The sequence below is a fragment of the Asterias amurensis genome, chromosome 1 (assembly GCF_032118995.1).
Source record: "Asterias amurensis chromosome 1, ASM3211899v1".
NCBI lineage: Eukaryota > Metazoa > Echinodermata > Asteroidea > Forcipulatida > Asteriidae > Asterias > Asterias amurensis.
Window position 1 is genome coordinate 34,336,893 of NC_092648.1, and position 17,439 is coordinate 34,354,331.

General features: G+C 38.0%; 1 protein-coding gene across 1 annotated transcript; it reads right to left on the bottom strand.

Annotated features, from left to right (window-relative positions):
* Positions 1-90: 90 nt before the first annotated feature.
* LOC139937917 (tetratricopeptide repeat protein 27-like) lies at positions 91-17,394 on the bottom strand. Its single transcript, XM_071933255.1, has 21 exons — positions 16,984-17,394; positions 16,034-16,235; positions 15,222-15,342; positions 14,140-14,280; positions 13,524-13,626; positions 13,112-13,276; positions 12,034-12,164; positions 11,087-11,199; positions 10,343-10,409; positions 8,889-9,002; positions 8,172-8,267; positions 7,697-7,819; positions 6,912-7,139; positions 6,145-6,243; positions 5,749-5,801; positions 5,327-5,405; positions 4,136-4,283; positions 3,130-3,266; positions 2,760-2,871; positions 2,052-2,152; positions 91-1,550 (listed from the first exon to the last, which is right to left on the bottom strand). The coding sequence occupies exons 1-21, from the start codon at positions 17,081-17,083 to the stop codon at positions 1,440-1,442; spliced, it is 2,544 nt and encodes an 847-aa protein (XP_071789356.1). The 5' UTR covers positions 17,084-17,394; the 3' UTR covers positions 91-1,439.
* Positions 17,395-17,439: the final 45 nt, after the last annotated feature.

Consider the following 17,439-nt stretch of genomic DNA (forward strand, 5'->3'; position numbering starts at 1 on the left):
CAAAGATGCATTTTTTTGCTGCTGTCCCCTTTGTAGACAACTCATTGAAAACTGACCGAGCCAAAGTTGTTTTACAATTACTATAAACTGATTGTATCTAGAGCCCAAGTTCATGGCATTGCTACACAGAGAAGTGTCATGGCTGAGCGGTTAAAGACACTGGACACTATTGGTAATAGTAAAAAACCAGTCTTCTCACTTGGTGTATCTCAACATATGCATAAAATAACAAATCTGTGAAAATCTGAGCGCAATTGGTCGTCGAAGTTGCGAGATAATAATAAAAGAAAAACACCCTTGTCAGATGAAGTTGTGTGCTTTCAGATGCTTGATTTGACCTCAAAATCTAATTCTGAGGTCTCGAAATCAAATTCGTGGAAAATTACTTCCTTCTCGAAAACTATGTCATTTCAGAGGGAGCTGTTTCTCACAGTGTTTTATACTACCAACAGCTCCCTTATTACTCGTTACCAAGTAAGGTTCTCATGCTGATAATTATTTGGAGTAATTACCAATAGTGTCCACTGCCTGTAAGAGCATCAAATTCAAAGTTCTGGTGGTTAAGTCATTGGAGTGTTGGCTCGAATCCCGGTCGTGACACTTGTGTCCTCGAGCAAGATACTTTACTATAATTGCTTCTCTCCACCCAAGAGTATAAATGGGTACCTGCAAGGGTTGAGGTTGCTGCTGTGTTTTAAAAAGCAGTAGTCGCCAATACCTCCAAGTGGTTCGACTGGCTGGTTTAAAGGGACACGTTTCCTTGGATCAGGCGGGTTAGTCTATGAAAACTATTGAAAACCGTTAGTCATAAAATGCATATGGTTGGAAAGATGTTTTAAAATTAGAATATAATGATCCACACAAAAATGCCTCGAAAATTGGATGGTTTTCCTTGTACGGTGTGAACTAACATGGCACGCCATTTTGTGGAGTCAATTTTTTTTCTCTACAAAATGGCCGACCGTGTTAGATCGCAAAATAAAAGGAAAGCCATGCAATTTCGAGGCATATTTGTGTGGATCATTATATTCTACTTTTAAAACATCTTTCCAACCATATGCATTTTATAACAAACGGTTACAAACGCTTTTCATAGACCAACTCGCCCAATCCAAGGTAACGTGTCCCTTTAATATTGGTAAAGCATCCCTGTTTAATATGAAGTATGAACTGGTGAAAAAGCCGGCCATTAATGAAACAACAAGCTAATTGGTCCCGTTGGCTGGACTCAGTTCCAATATAAGGCAAACCCTGAACAGTATCCTCAGCCAATGAAGTAGAACAAAGAGCAGGATATCTTTAAATATGGGAAAAATAACGGCAGTTGTTCTTTACCAGGCTGACATCAAAATGACTGAATTGCGATCAAAGTCTGAAATTTCTCATTTCTGCAGTAACCTCTAACGGTTGGTGACTGTCTTTCATCTCCGTTGTCCTTTCTATTCCTTCCTTTGTTGAATTAGCTCAACTACAGTTTGAAGTTCACTTTCTGCTGAAGCTAACAGGTCAGAGAGCTCAGCTCGGGTCGATGACCCCTCCGAATGTTCTTTCTGCAAAATAAAAAACTTCACTAATTACCACAAAAGTACTTGGATATGATTTATTTTTAAAAAGCAACCTTTATTTTGATCAAAGAAAAATTTCAAAAAAAAAGAACCAAATGAGAACAAAATTGGATCAGTGGGATTTAAAACAAAACAAACCGTAAAGATTTTATTTCTTTTACCCATACACTGATATTTGTTGAGCAATGTACTCAGTACTTTCCCCGAGTCTGTGAAAAAAGTCCACAGCTATATTGAGACAAATAAATCCACAGGCATAATACTCAGTTGGTATTCAAACTCTCGATATTTGCCTTTCTAGAGCAGACGTCTAAACACTAGATCACCGAACTTGCTCGGTAGATAGAGGCAATTTGAACCTATTACAACACACACCAGTGTATGGGTAAAACAAAACACAATATTCTCTAGTTTATTTGTTGGTGCAGCGGAAGTGTGTCAGTGCAAATAAGGTTGTCTCTGAAAGGTTGAATGTGTAAAACCTACCTTAGCTTTACTGATGATCGACTTCAGCATGAGTTTGGCTGATGAAAGAAGTTGGGCTGCTTCTCCGTTATTGACTTTACTTTTGCTGCACGTCTCATAAGCTACAAAGATAATGAACATCAAATGAGTTTTGAATTCAGTTCAATTTGCATAAAGTGATATAAATTTATGACCTGAAAGATTTGAGGCTTTTGCATGGTGGTGGATCAACATGGCAGGTTGTGGCAGAGTGGTTTCTGGTCTCAAACTCTGGTATTTCTGATCAGCAGAGTGTGGGTTCAACTCCCATTCTTGACACTTGTGTCCTTAAGCAAGACATTTCACCATTATTGCCTCTTCCTATGGATAGCATGTAAAGTCATAGATCATGTGTGTTATGCACGCAAAAGAACCGAGTATATTTATCGTTAAGAGATTGGATTTCAAGTATTGTTGGCAGCAGATTGCCCTACAGCCCCACCAGGGACTTCAACTGTCTTAAAGTCAATATTAACAACCTTCATGACCACTCATTCCCATTCCCATTTCCATTTCCATTTCTCATTCTCATTCCCATTTGTTTATTCTGTGGAGAACATCTTCCTCGACATCGAGGGATTGCTTATTATTATTATTATTATTATTATTATTATTATTATTATTATTATTATTATTATTATTATTATTACTTGGCCATAACACTATCTATTTCCATTTGACAATCTTTACCTTGTGCAAGTTGTATCGATTCTTCCACTGTGTCCTTACAAGATTTCACATCTTTACTCCACTCTTGGCTTTGTGTGTTAAGACGATGGGCCTTCTGAAGACACTGCAATGCCTTTAGAAATAACAAACGGAATTGCAAGTAAGGACGACAAACCTTGGAGAAACCATCAGTTAAAAGTCTACAAATGCATCAATTTCTTTTTCATTAAAACAAATCAACTTTGAGCCTTCCTTTGTGGTAATCATGTTTAAGAAATCAGGAAACTTTACAAGATGGCTCACTAATACATTATAGCGTGTCGAGGCCAAGCGGTTAAGAGAACTGGCAGGTTTTAAAATAAATGCAACAAGAACAAGTGAAGATTCTGACCTTGTCATTGCTTTCTGGGAGGTCAGTCAATGTGTTACCATGAAGTTGAGCATACAGCTTCCACACCTTGGCGTTGGTCGTAACATTGGCTGTCACCCTGCCAAATAACTCCACCAGTTTGCCTTTGATAGCGCTTGCTGCAAGAGAAAATATTACATGCTGATAAAATGTTAAGGGCGAAAAACAGTAGTAGTATTACTTATAAAGTTAATTACTTAAAGTCACCTGGAAGTGGTATTTTTTCAAAATAAAGCTTTTGTCACTAATATATGTGTTTTCATGAGTGGAATGTGAATAAACAGTTAGCTAAGGTTTTAAAAAATCAGTTCTTATGTTATTTACAAATTTAAGAGTAGACCCCGACCCGAGAGGGCGCTGTTCGTGATGTCAATCGAGGCCGACTTTGCCTGTAATGCGTAGAGTAAACACAATTGCAAAGTACATGTACGGACCAAATCGTGAGTTTGTACATTTAAAAAAAAAAAAAATTGTTTTTTTCCGGCAATGCCGACCAGGTGTATTGCTGCTGAATGCAGGAAGACACTTTTTGAAACGTACCAACTCACGACTTGGACGTACATGTACTTTGCACGTGTGTTTACTATACGCATTGCAGGCAAAGTCTGCCTCGATTGACGTCACAAAAGGGGTAGGCGGAGTCAGCCCCCCAAACAACTTTATATATTTTTTAAACATATAAATCGTGACAAACAATTACTAAAAAAATTGTTTTATTGTTCATAAGCATATACTCTTATGTTTGAAAGAAAAAAAATTATATTTCCAGGTGACTTTAAAAACACTGGACACTATTATAAGTTATCACACAAGCGCGTGGAATACAGAAAAATATAGCGCTTCTGCAGCCCATATCCAACGAGGCCGAAGGCCGAGTTGGATATGGGACGCAGCTGGCACTAATTGTGCTATTGAACGTGTAAACAAAAACAAAAAAGTAAGTAAATGAATAAATAAAAACTGCAAACTCTTACGACTATTTACGTACAAGGATTGCCATCAGCATCTGGTAAATCCTGAGTAACCGCTCTGACCATGATTCCTAACACCTCCTCATCCACATACTTCTCCTTGATTTCAAGCAGTCGATGGAATGCTCTCATGGATTCCTTGAACTCTCCTATATCTACACCCACCTGGATTGGAGGAAAGGATTGATATTGGACTAAGTTGGAGATCATCAAAGGATATATTTATTTTAATCTTCGGACATACTTTGTAACTCTGAAGATTTCAGGGGAACAACACAGAGAATAGGTTGGTGTAAAAACCACAACACCAGGAAGTTGGTCCCAACACAATTATATAAATACTTTCAAGGGACAAAATACTTTCAGTTTCCTGCAATGACTAGAGCAAGCTAGTCGAAACGTTGAGACCAATTCAGAACTGACTCCGCGGCAGTACAGTTAATTACGATCCTATAAGCTAAAGTAGTAGTCCAGTCTATTTTCTATACCATCCGCCCTGGTAATAGTTAAAAAGCAGGACAGTTCTTTTCAGAACAGAGAAGTCTCCCGAACCTCCGATTATCTACTCCGCGGCAGTAGAATAAAGCAAGACAGTTCTCTAAGAACAAACTCTACCTGGCAAGTAGATACACACATGGTGTTATCGCAAACCAAATATACATTGATACCTCACCATGCAATGCCTCAAATCCTATATACTTTCAAGGTAATATGAACCAGTGCACTTATCAAAAAGAGAAAGGTTTCGCCCCAGTGTATTGGTTTGATTGGCTGCATACTACGCCACAGCACCTTGAACCAATCATTACATGGTGCTATGTAAAGGAATTGGTCTCATACTTCAAGCTCCATATAAAATAAGGAAAATACTGGAAAATACTTTATGTGAGCACTATATAAAAAGCTGTCCTTATTATTATTTGTATTATCTTAAACAAGCAGCAGATTTGCTCAGTAAAGTTAGACAAGTCTGTTGCTGCAGACCAGTCTTGTGATTGCTAATCTGGGCAACACAAGGTGCTTCATTGTTTTGTGGTTCCCCACAGTCTCAGTCTGTAGTTTGGCCATTTGGTAGATATCCCAGACGAGAAAACAAAAAAAAACACAAAAGAAAGCCTGGGGAATACCCCTATGACTAAAAATTTTATAATTACGGAAATGAACACGTTACAAAAGTGAGTACTTGACGAGTTAGTCGATCTTCTTACCAGCATGTAGTTCTCCCATATCTGCCAGGAATCGTACAGACACCTGATGGCTTCTTGAAGAGTCTTGAATGCTTTTGGCCTGACAGTGTGACATCAAAAACGTGACAAGATTAGAAAGTCTTGAGTAATGAAATCCTAGAAGTTATGTCATAATTTCTTTGCACTAAGCAAGATATTCTGTGCTTTACAACTTTCTCTGTTGACAGACTTTTCTGGCCCAAGCATACTTTGTAGTATACATGAAAAGGTCTTAAATACGATGCAAAGCTTTGCATGGTGTAAGAAGCTGGATGACGCAGGTTGAAGAACTTTCATTTTTTTCACTGGATCCGAGAAGAAAACTAAATTAAACAACCTTGATGTCTTATACTCTGCTTGTCTTCCGCTAGATTTTAATCTTAATGGTTGTCAGCCAAACTTACTTTTGTTTGAGATTGAGGAGAGCTGATGACAAGTTATTCCATGCTTTCCCATTCTGAATGACAAGAATAAATAACACATTCTTAGAGCTCGAATTTGTTATCAATCAAATTTGACACATTGGAAATTTTTTAAACTGTTTTTGCTCAAGTCAAGTCACATGTAATTTTTGCTCAAGTCAAGTCAAAGCACAAATCAAATTTTTGCAGGTCAAGTTAAAATTCACATAATGTCCAAAAATAAGCCCACTCCCATGATGTTCTGACAAACTTAAATACTATAAAAAAAACTGTTACAAGACCAGTTTAAAAAATCCATAGTTACATGTACTTGTCGATATTTTTCATAGAAGAATGGAAATAAATGTGTATATGAATTTAATTGAATTAAATACTTACATCGCTCTCTAAGGTCACACATTTCCGATACGCCCTCAAAGCGATCTCGTAATTCTCAGCTTTATTAGCGGAGTAGCCAAGCCAGAACCAAGCATTGTACTAAAACAAAAACAAGGATTGTACACATAACGAAGTTATCAATTTGGTGTGGTGAAACATTTTTAGTTGGCCGAAAGAAAACAAATTTCTGCTGAAGAGACTCTTCTTTCTAGGACAGAAGAAACTCAAACACACAAATGTTTAGATAAAAGTAAATAAATTGAGTTATTCTTAAAAAAAAAAAAAAAAATTGGGAATATAGGGGTGATGTCTAAAGGCCCGGTCCCACTGCAGCGATAACGAGAAGTATAACGATAACTACGCCAAGAGAACGCATTCTAATTCTATTGGTTGAATGAGCGTGTGCGTATTCTACCTGGAGCAATTCAACCAATAGAACACGTTCTCTTTGCGTCGTGAACGTTATCGTTCTTGTTATCGCTGCAGTGGGACCGGGCCTTTATATAGGCGTGAGGTTTTATGAAAAAGATAAATCCTGAAAATTGGATAACAGTCTCCTCAAACTCTGAAGACAAAGCCCTTAAATTAACAGAGCATTACATTTAAGAGGTTTTACAGACTCTTTAAGTCCCTACTTGACTGCATGGGTTTTCCCTGGAATAGTTCTCTGGGGTTTCCCTCCCACATCTTAAACTAAAATTTCTTCAGATCAAGGTGCGTTGCGCATTGTGCAAAGGAGTCTATAAAAAAAATGTGGAGTGGCAAACCTGAAGTGGGTTCTTCTTGAGTGACATCTCCAGACATTCTATACTCTTCTCCCATTCCTCCTCCTCAAGGTAATACAGTCCCAGCGATCTCATGGCCCTAGCATTACGCTGTCCCGATAACTCCCATGCCTTCTCGTAGAACTTTTTCTCTTTCTTGAAGTCTCCCATCATGCACCAGAGAGTGGGCGTCTCCTTGATGGCCAGCTGGTCACGGATTATCTTCGTGGCCTTTGGAAAAAAATAAAAAATTTAAAAGATGTAGTAATTTGCATCGGGGGTACTGAAAAGACTGAAATGTCAAAGTGTTATCACTGACTCGACAAACAATTGCCCTTCCTCTTGGACTTTCGCTAACAAAAATTACTTTTTGTAGTAGAAGAAGACTAGTTTTTTTTACATAAAAATTTTCACAAAGAGTATTTGAATAAACGCAGAATAAGCAAACAATTTGGTAGTGCAACACAGTAGTACACTGAATGTTCATATATTTTTAATTGCTCCCTCTTTTGACTAAAATACATGAAAATTTAATCGTTTATCCTTTGGTTTGGTTGAAATTATGTTTTCTGTCGAGAAGAACTACCAGTTTTGTAACAGATACCAATACCATTATCCATTGGCTGAATTTGGTCCAATTTAGAGTCTAATAAGCACATCTCTTTGAATTGATACCGAGGTAGTTTTTTTGTGTTTTTCTCTTTACCAGAAATATATAATGATAAGAAACAAATTCTTGAAAATAGGAGGAAAACCCAGCAATGAACACAAGACAAAAAGGCACTCACCTTGTCAGGTTTCTCAAGTAATGTGTAGCATTTAATAACCTCTTCCCACAACTCTAGCCTGACATAGACCTCCAGGGCTGCAGTCACTACACCAAGACTCATTAACAGGCTAGCTAACTCACTCTGGTGGTGAAATCATACATCATACAAAAAGATACCAAGGATAATATTTGACAAATGTGGAACGTCCTTAAAAAAAAAGAAGGCTTTTGGGGGCTTGGGGTTCCCCCTAGTTCTAAAGAGGTTCAAGAGGTTTACATCAGCAGCAATCATAAATTACAAACAAAATGTGTATAACTAAGTAATACAACACAATGGTTTAAAGACAGTGGACACTATTGGTAATTACTCAAAATAATTATCAGCATAAAACCTCACTTGGTAACGATCGGTTAAGGGTGGTTAAGAAAAGTGTAATGCATGGGATACAAAATGTGGTTTTAATTTTAATGCACCAGCAATATAATGTACAAACCTCCATGGACCACTTTGGTGGCAGGCCCACTGCATGTAATAACTCCATTCTGTCAGTCACAGCACATTCCAAGCCATTGAACTGATCCACAAGAGACTAAAAACAAAACAAATATTGAAATCATAATTTCAGGTTATCACAATTTATCTCATTTGTCCTAGGGCAAAATCAACTCGTGATTCAGACTTTAAGACGGAAGAAGAATATCATGCCTGCTCATGGAAATAATATTCAATTCGATTCAAGAATACATTTATTTCCATACTCTCATAAAAGAATAACAACAGTTACATGTGTTACGGAGTAAAGCAAAACATATCTTTAAGTAAGAGTAAACATGAATAAATAAATAGAGTACGGGGCCGTTTTGGTAAGCATAAGCTTGTAAAAAACAGCCAGACAGACAAGAAAACAAGACAACCAGACAGACAAACAGCTTTGCCTACAAGCTTTGCTTCTTAAATGGATCCCTCCGCAGTGTCAACATTGTTATGCATCTATTTCTTCAAACCTATGTTGTGAAACAATTATTTTTCATTGTTGTAATAATTTCTTGTGACTGCTGTTTGATATTGTTTTTTTTTGTTTTTTTTTGTCTTTTGATACTGTGGAAATAAAATGAACCTTGAACCTTGAACCTTGAAACAGACAAAAGGACAGATGGACATATTAATACATGACACAGCGAATTCCTAATAGAAATAACAAGATACGTACCTGCATTTGCATCATGGCTCTCTCTACAGTCCTGCCAGCGTCTTTTTCAAGTTGACATCTTGTCATCAAGGCTAAGGTGTGAATTCCCCATACTTGAGGTTGTCTCAGTACTGCCTACGTGTCAATTATTGGAAATAAGAAGTTTTGTCAGGCTACTGGTGTCATTTCTCTGAGCGTTAATTGGAAGGGTTAGCTTCATTGTAAGATGTATTGTGGAAGTGTCGTGGCCGAGCGGTTAAGAGCACCGAATTCAAACTCTGGTGTTTCTGATCAGCAGAGTGTGGGTTCGAATCCCCAGCCGTGGCACTTGTGTCCTTAAGCAAGACACTTCACCATTGCTTCGTCCTTCGGATGGGACGTTAAGCCGTTGGTCCCATGTGTTATGTAACGCATGTAAAAGAACCCAGTGCACTTTTCGAAAAGAGAAGGGGTTCGCCCCGGTGTTCCTGGTCCGATCGGCAGCAAATTGCGCCACAGCACCTTGTAAAACATTACATGGTGCTATCAGAATTAGGTCTCATAATTCAAAACGTAGTCCCACATCTTGCAGGAAATACTGTATGTTACAGCGCCAGGAGCGTCACTGAGTGACGGACATGTGCGCTTTATAAGAAGCCACAATTATTATTATTATTATGTATTTATATTTATCACATATGGCACGTAACAGAACCTTAGGTAGGTACAAAGCAGCTAAACCTCACTCTGTTTTAGTGTCAAACAATTTCTTATATCACCATAGGGTATTTATTATACAAACATGGAGGTAAAGTTAACATGGTGTAGGCCTACACAATATCTTTGGTTTAAGTTAGCTGGCATACATCCAGCAAATACTGGGTCTGGTGTACCCCTTTCTCAGGGTCTGGTGTACTTGCATCTTGGGGGTCTGGTGTACACCCTCTTTAAGATTCGGTGTACCTGCATTTTGTGGCTTGGTACCCGTTTTTAGGGTCTGGTGTACGGCCCCCTTGTTTGGGTTTGGAGAATCAGAGTCTGGTGAACACGCTGTTTTGAGTTCAGTGTCCAGCGAGTTTTAGGGCGAAAGTTAGATAAGATAATTTAACCGGGTCCAAGCTATTTGCAAGAAATAGCAGTGGGTGGCACGGTTGGCTTGTGCGTAAAGCGCTCGCCTCTCACCAAGGTGACTTCGGTTTGATTCCCGGCCAGGGCCATATGTGAGTTGAGTTGTGCGTTGGTTCTCTGCTGTGCCACAAAGGTTTTCCAGACCATCTGGTTTTCCTCCCTCGGGAAAAATTAAACTCTTCCGATCTTGGCTGTGCTCCGTGGTCATAATGGGTTGATGAGGCTGGCAGCAAAAGGCGCCCTTGCATGCCTGCTTCTCAAACACGTTGTAGCCGCGTCCTTCGCAATTCAGCTCTTAGCTGCGAGTAAGGATGATAAGCCCCCCAAATTATTGTTATTATTATTATTACTATCATAAAATAACTCACCACAATATATGCCTTTAGTTCCTCTAGTATCAGTACTTCCCTTGGTCTACTCTTTTTCTCTCGTATACTGCCATAAGAAATCAAAGTGTTCCATTAGTTCAGTTTTGTCATTTCTCATCAATTCTCTTTAAGTGATTATACAGCATTGGTTTAATACAAATTCAGTTTTATAATGATCACATAATGAACAGCACCCTGGACGAATGCTAAAAACAGAAACTCACTACACGGATTTCAGACACACTCAAGCGCGTACAAATCTGAGCTTATTTACTGTAATTGGTGCGTAAATGTGGTTATAGCATGAGAGCTAGTATTGTTGAAATGTTTGTCTGACAAACAGGTACTTTGAGCAAATGTGACATCATAAGAACTAAGGACTATTAGATGCAAATTGCACACATAAAATGAGGACACTAAGAAAGGTTTTTCCTGGATGGTGCCCTTTGTGTTTCACAGAAGAACCATTGAAAACCCCAAATTATAAAACTATTTTAAACACACACTGTTAACAAAATTGTATAAAAAGTATTCTCTGGTTTCTCAAAGGAAAGAGAGCCTTTTGTGATGAACATTTCATAGCAGCTTTCATATGAGAAAAACTTGTATATTGGAAATACTAACATTGACAGCGATTTTCTTTAAACATTTTTAGTCTCAACTCTCTCTCTCTCTAATCATAAACACTGCTGGTTTTCGATGAAGCAACTTGTCCAAAATGATGGAGAAAATGAAATGACCTACCAAAGAGCCAAGACCAGCGCCTGTTCAGCACTGGACAACTCAGGAAGTTGATTGACGTCAGCGTCTTTGAAGTTGATTGCGTCAAGAACCGTTTCATCATTCAAGTTCAGATCCTGCAAAGAACACATTTACAATTTTCTTTTATCAACATCACAACTTCAGAGTATTTAAACCTAAGCTATTACCTTTTTTCTCTAGAAGAAAGCAACACAATATTTGACTGAAATATAATCTTGTTTTTATGAAACATTTGTAAAAATAGTCTTTGCACTTATATCAAACATGAAAAGCTAATCACAGAAACTTTTAGGTATTCAAAAAATTAGGAAACTTTTGATTATGAAACTTGCCTGAGACAGGCATGGTATTGGTCCTTGGGAAAAGGTCGGATTATTTTACCGAGAACAAAGGCTGATCTACATACACACAAGGAAAAGACATTTTTTTCAGACACTTTCCCCAAGGGCAAAAAAAAAAAAACTGAAATCTGACTATGAAAATCTGAAGTAGGAAAGAATATCATGCCAGCCTAGATTTACTCCCAAGTGCAAGATGGTGTACATTTTTTAAGTGAAACAAAATTAACTAATTAATTACTTGTTTACCCCACCTCTCCCCACCCTTGATGTTGTCCTTTGTGTTTCCATCTTCTTGCTTGTGGTCAAGCCAGTCCCTTCCCTTCCCCCCCCCCTTTTCTTGTCCCCCTATTCATTGTTTACCCCCTGCTTCTTTCTGTATGCTTTCTAACCCCATTCATGTATTTCCACTTCACTGCTTATGTTTCACTTTATTACCCGTTCATGTCTGTTACGTTGTCATTTAGCCTTCGAGAAAGACTCTGCTAGGGTCGAAACGTCAGGCCATTAACTATTTTTTGCATGAAACAAAATAATAACTTTAATTTAAACCAACTTCAGGATAAAGCAAATGAATGCGTTTCTTCTTACCACTGGGAGACCCTTGACAAGTTGATGTTTTGTTTGGGCTGCTGGTGTCTCACCAGAATCCTCATGACGGACTCTCAAGAAGAGTTGGGCCTTGTCTGTCTGCTGGAACCGAGTCCTTTTGCCAAGTGCAGCTGGAAGGGTCAAGAATAAGGTCGAGTGTTGTTGAAACGCATTATGTGTGCGATGTTTTTAGGCTTTCATACGGCTGATTTTAGTCTAATTAGGTTAAATTTTGCAGTAGCACCATGTGTACATCTCGTTTGAGTAGTGTTTTAATCAGTATGCTCCGATTCGTCTTCAGGAGAAAGAGTATATTGATCGAAACGTTGAGTTGTCAATCACCAGTTCTTTTCAGAACCCAAACTACTCTTAAATACACTGGACAGTATTGGTAATTGTCAAAGACTAGTCTTCACAGTTGGTGTACCTCAACATATTTTTTGAGCTCAATCGGTCGTCGAAGTTGCAAGATATTAATGAAAGAAAAACCACCCTTGTTGCACCATGGTCACACGAAGTTGTGTGCTTTCAGATGCTTGATTTCAAGACCTCAAATTATAAATCTGAGGTATCGAAATCAAATTCGTGGAAAATTACTTCTTTCTCGAAAACTACGTCGCTTCAGAGAGAGCTGTTTCTCACAATATTTTATACTATCAACCTCTCCCCATTACTCATAATCAAGAAAGGTTTTATGATGATAATTATTTTTAGTAATTACCAATAGTGTCCACTGCCTTTAAACGATTTAATCATGTTGCTACTGCAAACCCCACCTAATAATAACACCATGCAAAGTTTCAAATCCTACTGATTTTAGTCTGTTTGATCTGGCATTTGGTGCGTAATGTGTGGCCTGGTGTACCCCCCCCCCCCACCACCTACCTATAGACCAGAGGAACACGACGTTCTTTCGGTTGGGCGACCTCGGCTGGAGATCAAAAGAAGGTTGGTCATTGCTGTGCCCCTTTTAGAACAACATTAAAGGCCTGCCATAAAATAAAGCGCTTTATAAAAACTAGTGATTATTGTCATTATTGTCATTAACTGGAAATATTGTCTGTACTCATTTGATTACCTGTAAGATTGACCTCTAACCCAGCGACCTTCTTTGCTGTGTTAAGGTGCTCCTTTCCTCTTGTGTACTCGTAATAATATTGACATATATGGCTGCATTCCAAATGGTGTATGACGCACAGGTCAGCGCACTGTTTGCCGTTCATCAGAGCTTCGTTACTGCTAACTGCGAAATAAAGAAATTAATAAAAACTTAAACCTGACGATCTAACATTGTACATGCATAACCTGGGACCAGTTTCATAAAGCCTACGCGAAAAAAACTTTCCAAAGACAGCAAAATATTGCTAAGCAAAAACAGGTTACCAGCCAACACATTACATAAAGTAATTTGTTGCTTAGCAAAAAAAAATAACAGTAATTTTTTTTTAAATCGGTTATTCTAAATTGACCCTTAGTAACTATGTACTTACTTGAATCCATTAATGTATGTATTTCCTCATGGAGCATTGGCGACTTCTCGTCTAGACATTGCTGATGAATCCACAGACATCTCAAATTCCACCAATCTGACGTCTGGTATTAAAATTAGGAAAAAAATCTTATAAAAAGAGAAAAATTGTTAGCGAACAGGAATTTTTTTTTTTAAGGTATGGTCATTGTTAAGTTTTGTATAAAGTAATGATGATTTACAAGCAAAACTATCACAAAAGATTTTAGTTGAATACAGTGTCTACTTCACGGTATTTCCATCAAAAAAATCAAATCCATCCAGTTTGAGTGAGGTGACAGCGAATATCAACCACATCTCTGGCTGCAGCTTTTACAAATGGACACTACGTTATTTGAATCTCCAAAAGTCACCTTTAGACAATCTTCGGAGTTTCATATTTATTGACATAACTTTTCTTGGTTTTCTAATCAAGGGAGGCACTTTATACAAAGTAGGTTCAAAGGATGCTTACTACCATTGACATTGGCACTATTGTAAGCGTATTGATACAGTTATTGTAAAATGTGCTTTTTAAGAATTTGTTATCATTATTGTTACAGTGCAAGGCACGACTCCTAGGTTTTTATAATACTCACTACGCAAGTGGCAAGAGAAGCCTTACAGCGGTTCAATATAGCAGTTGATATCAAGAGAAACTCAGGATGAGTGACCAACGAGTAGATTGCCGAGTCATCCGGACTCAGAGTTGACATTGTTGAGTCGTGAAACGTCTTGGCCTAGCAAGAAGAAGAAACAAATATTTTAGTTAGTTTGTTTAATTTTCCCAATTAGACAATGAAATACACAAACACATGGGTAAGGGGGAATTCAAATTCGCAGAGGTACCCTTCACTTTGGTAAAATGGACTTTCCCGAATAGAATGAACAATCGGGCCTTATAGACCGTTTTGAATAACCCCTTTTTCCTATGAAAATTCGCATCTTGTAGGGCAAACCGTATGCGCATCCAAACGCATACATCATCGAAGCACGCAGCACGCAACATTCCCGGTTTGATTTCTATGGCACATGCACGCACACACGCACACACACGCACAGATGCCATCTTGTAGGTCAGCTATTTGAGCCGCGTGACGTCATATTCAAAACGGTCTATAGTGTAGCCAGAATATCCTTTTGTTGCCGTTAGAACTCACTTCACAGTTAATCAACAGTATCTGGGCATTTTGAACAATCCAGGAATTCTCTTTGTTACAGTGCTGAATTGCTTTGACCAATCAACTTTTAAACAGCTCCTTTGTTCTGTACACTTAAGGAAAATCCTGTTCTTCAACACTTAAAAAACCAGTGTGGACGTGTGGAAGTCCACATAGTGTTTCAAGTCCCTACATTATGTGGGTTTCTTTTGTTCTAATGTCTATACTTCATATGTAATGTTAAAACAACCAAGCGTGTAGAACACATCTGCAATCTAAGACCTCCTTTTATCCATCTTGTTGGCAAGACCTCCCATTGGGATTGTACACACTTTCCAACTGGGAACCCTCACCAAACGGAGGACCCAATTGTCCTCTTTTATTTAGGTCCCCGGTTTGAATGTGTATCAATCCACACTAAAAAATATCAGTATAATCCACAAAGCAACAAAACTCATACAAAAGACTGTCAAATATTTAATAGATGTGAAATATTGTTATAAATGATCCTTAATACCAACATCTTGACTTAGGCTTCTTGGCAGTACATCTGTAGGGTTGACTTTACATGGTGGTCCTGTCCAATTACTCTGAATGAACAGCTGCAGGCAAGCCACTCCAACGCACAATACACACAGCTCCCTGGAGAAATATAAACAAATCAAAACATTGAACTTATTGCATCTGAAAAATTAACAATTTGGTTTATAATAATACTAATAATATTAATTTTTGGTTTTTACCAATATACACCGATGTGTTTTAGCACTGTATACTCAGTACTTTCCCGAGTCCTGTGAAAAAAATCACAGGCATTTTATTCAAACCCACGATTCGAACCCACGACATTTGCAATTCTAGAGTAGTGTCTTACCAACTAGACTACCAAGATTGCCCGGCAGCTAGAGACAATTCGAATCCTATGTTTTAGCAGCGGGTACTGCAAACGATTTAATAGATGTTAAATTTGCATCGGGGATAAAGATAATAATAATAGTATTTTTAATGCGCCAAATCAATCTTAACAGATGTTCAAGGCGCAGAAAAATGATATTGGAGTTACCCCCAGTGTGTCCTACCTAAGTTCCTCCTAACAGAATGTTAGAGCATGAAACAAGCATTTCTGCTTCTTCTCATAAGTAGAGACGATAGCTCGAAGAAACCGAAATAGTTCTAGGAGTAGTTTTCCGCTATCCTACAATCTGTTTTAAGAGGAATATCAATTCCTACCTTTAGCTCCCACCAAATAAAATATTTCACATGTAATGTCATTTTTTTAAAAGGAGTACTGTACCCCAGCTGGGTTTAGTTACACCACTAGTTTCCTGCCTACCTTGAATTGTCATCCTTTGTCATACTCTTCTGGATGAATGCTTCAACCTTTTTCTGAATGAAGTCAACGACTTCAGAGGCATCACCGATGTCATCCTCCCCTGAGCCTAATATCGCCATAGCGACTTCTCCCAAAAGAACTTGCTCATAGTCACCATCGATGATAGATTTTACGCAGAGTAAAAGGTTGCCATCATTTGAAGCTGGAGCAGTAACAAAAACATTTAGAAATGTAACACAGTTAAACAAAATAAGGTGGATAATGTTTGTTCTGCTATCAATCTCCATAGTCCATGTGGAGACAATAGTAGTACAAACCTCACTTTACTATTCTAATCTAGCTCAAAAAAACTAACCCAAACAAAAGTACGTACAATTTTAGACAAATTGTCTTTATCCATCCTGCCACGTGACCACTTTACCATTCACATGAAATAAAATATTATCTAATTAACCCAAATATGACTAGACCCAGTAACTGGGGCGCTGTACTCCCTTTTAAAAATTTTGTCTTTATTGGTTGTAGTTGTACTTATGACAAACTTTTGTTTTGTACGCCCGATAATGACAAAATTTCAAAATTTTCTAATTGTCTAAATTATGACATATATTTACTCTTGCTTGTAAAATTAGGGAAAAGTGATGGCAGGATATGAAAACCTTTCCATGTGGCAAAAAAAAGAACAACATGAAAAATAAACATAAAGATTATTCAACAACCTGACAAAGTCTACATGAAATTGCTGCACAAAAAGAAGATGAAAATTAATAAAATTTTTGGGTTTGAACAAAGAATTGACTAGAGTGGGATTCGAACCAACGACCTCCGGATAAAATCATTTCAAAGTTTATCCAGTCAGTTTCCCTTGTGGTTTATATTGAAAATTAATATAAAATAAAAGCTCCAACATCAAAACAAAACAATCTATCTCAAAAGCAAATTTGATTTACCGATTTCTTCCAAACAGGATGAGGATTCTGCTGAGAGCAGTTTACAATGACTGGGCTCAAGAAGGACGATCTCAAGATCCTTCCAATGGGGCGATGCCATGCTGACGATAAAACCGTACCAAGATAACGAGATGCAAATTGTGAGCACGTTACTTTTCACCAATCACTGGCTAGCCCTCGCTCGGTCGCGTGCAAGCCAATGGCAATCCGAGTTACGTGTGCACTGTGTGTCATTCAATGCAATTTTTAAATCACCAATACAGTACTGTAGTGTAGTCCACAAATAACTCTATGAACTTACTTTATTCAGAAATTATTACAATGACTATATCTAATAATATTTATACGGTCTGCGTTTGTTTACACCACGCCGATCATTGGTTTACATCGAAAAACACAGGAAGTGTGTCAGTTCACGTGTTCGTGGGCGCAGACATCTTGATTATGCAAATCAAA

Coding starts and splice junctions, on each gene's coding strand:
- LOC139937917 (XM_071933255.1), bottom strand. CDS start 17,083: ATGGCATCGCCCCATTGGAAGGATCTTGAGATCGTCCTTCTTGAGCCC. Junction 7,820..8,171: donor CACCAAAGTGGTCCATGGAG/GTTTGTACATTA, acceptor TTTCACCACCAG/AGTGAGTTAGCTAGCCTGTT. Junction 5,406..5,748: donor CTCCTCAATCTCAAACAAAA/GTAAGTTTGGCT, acceptor TCACACTGTCAG/GCCAAAAGCATTCAAGACTC.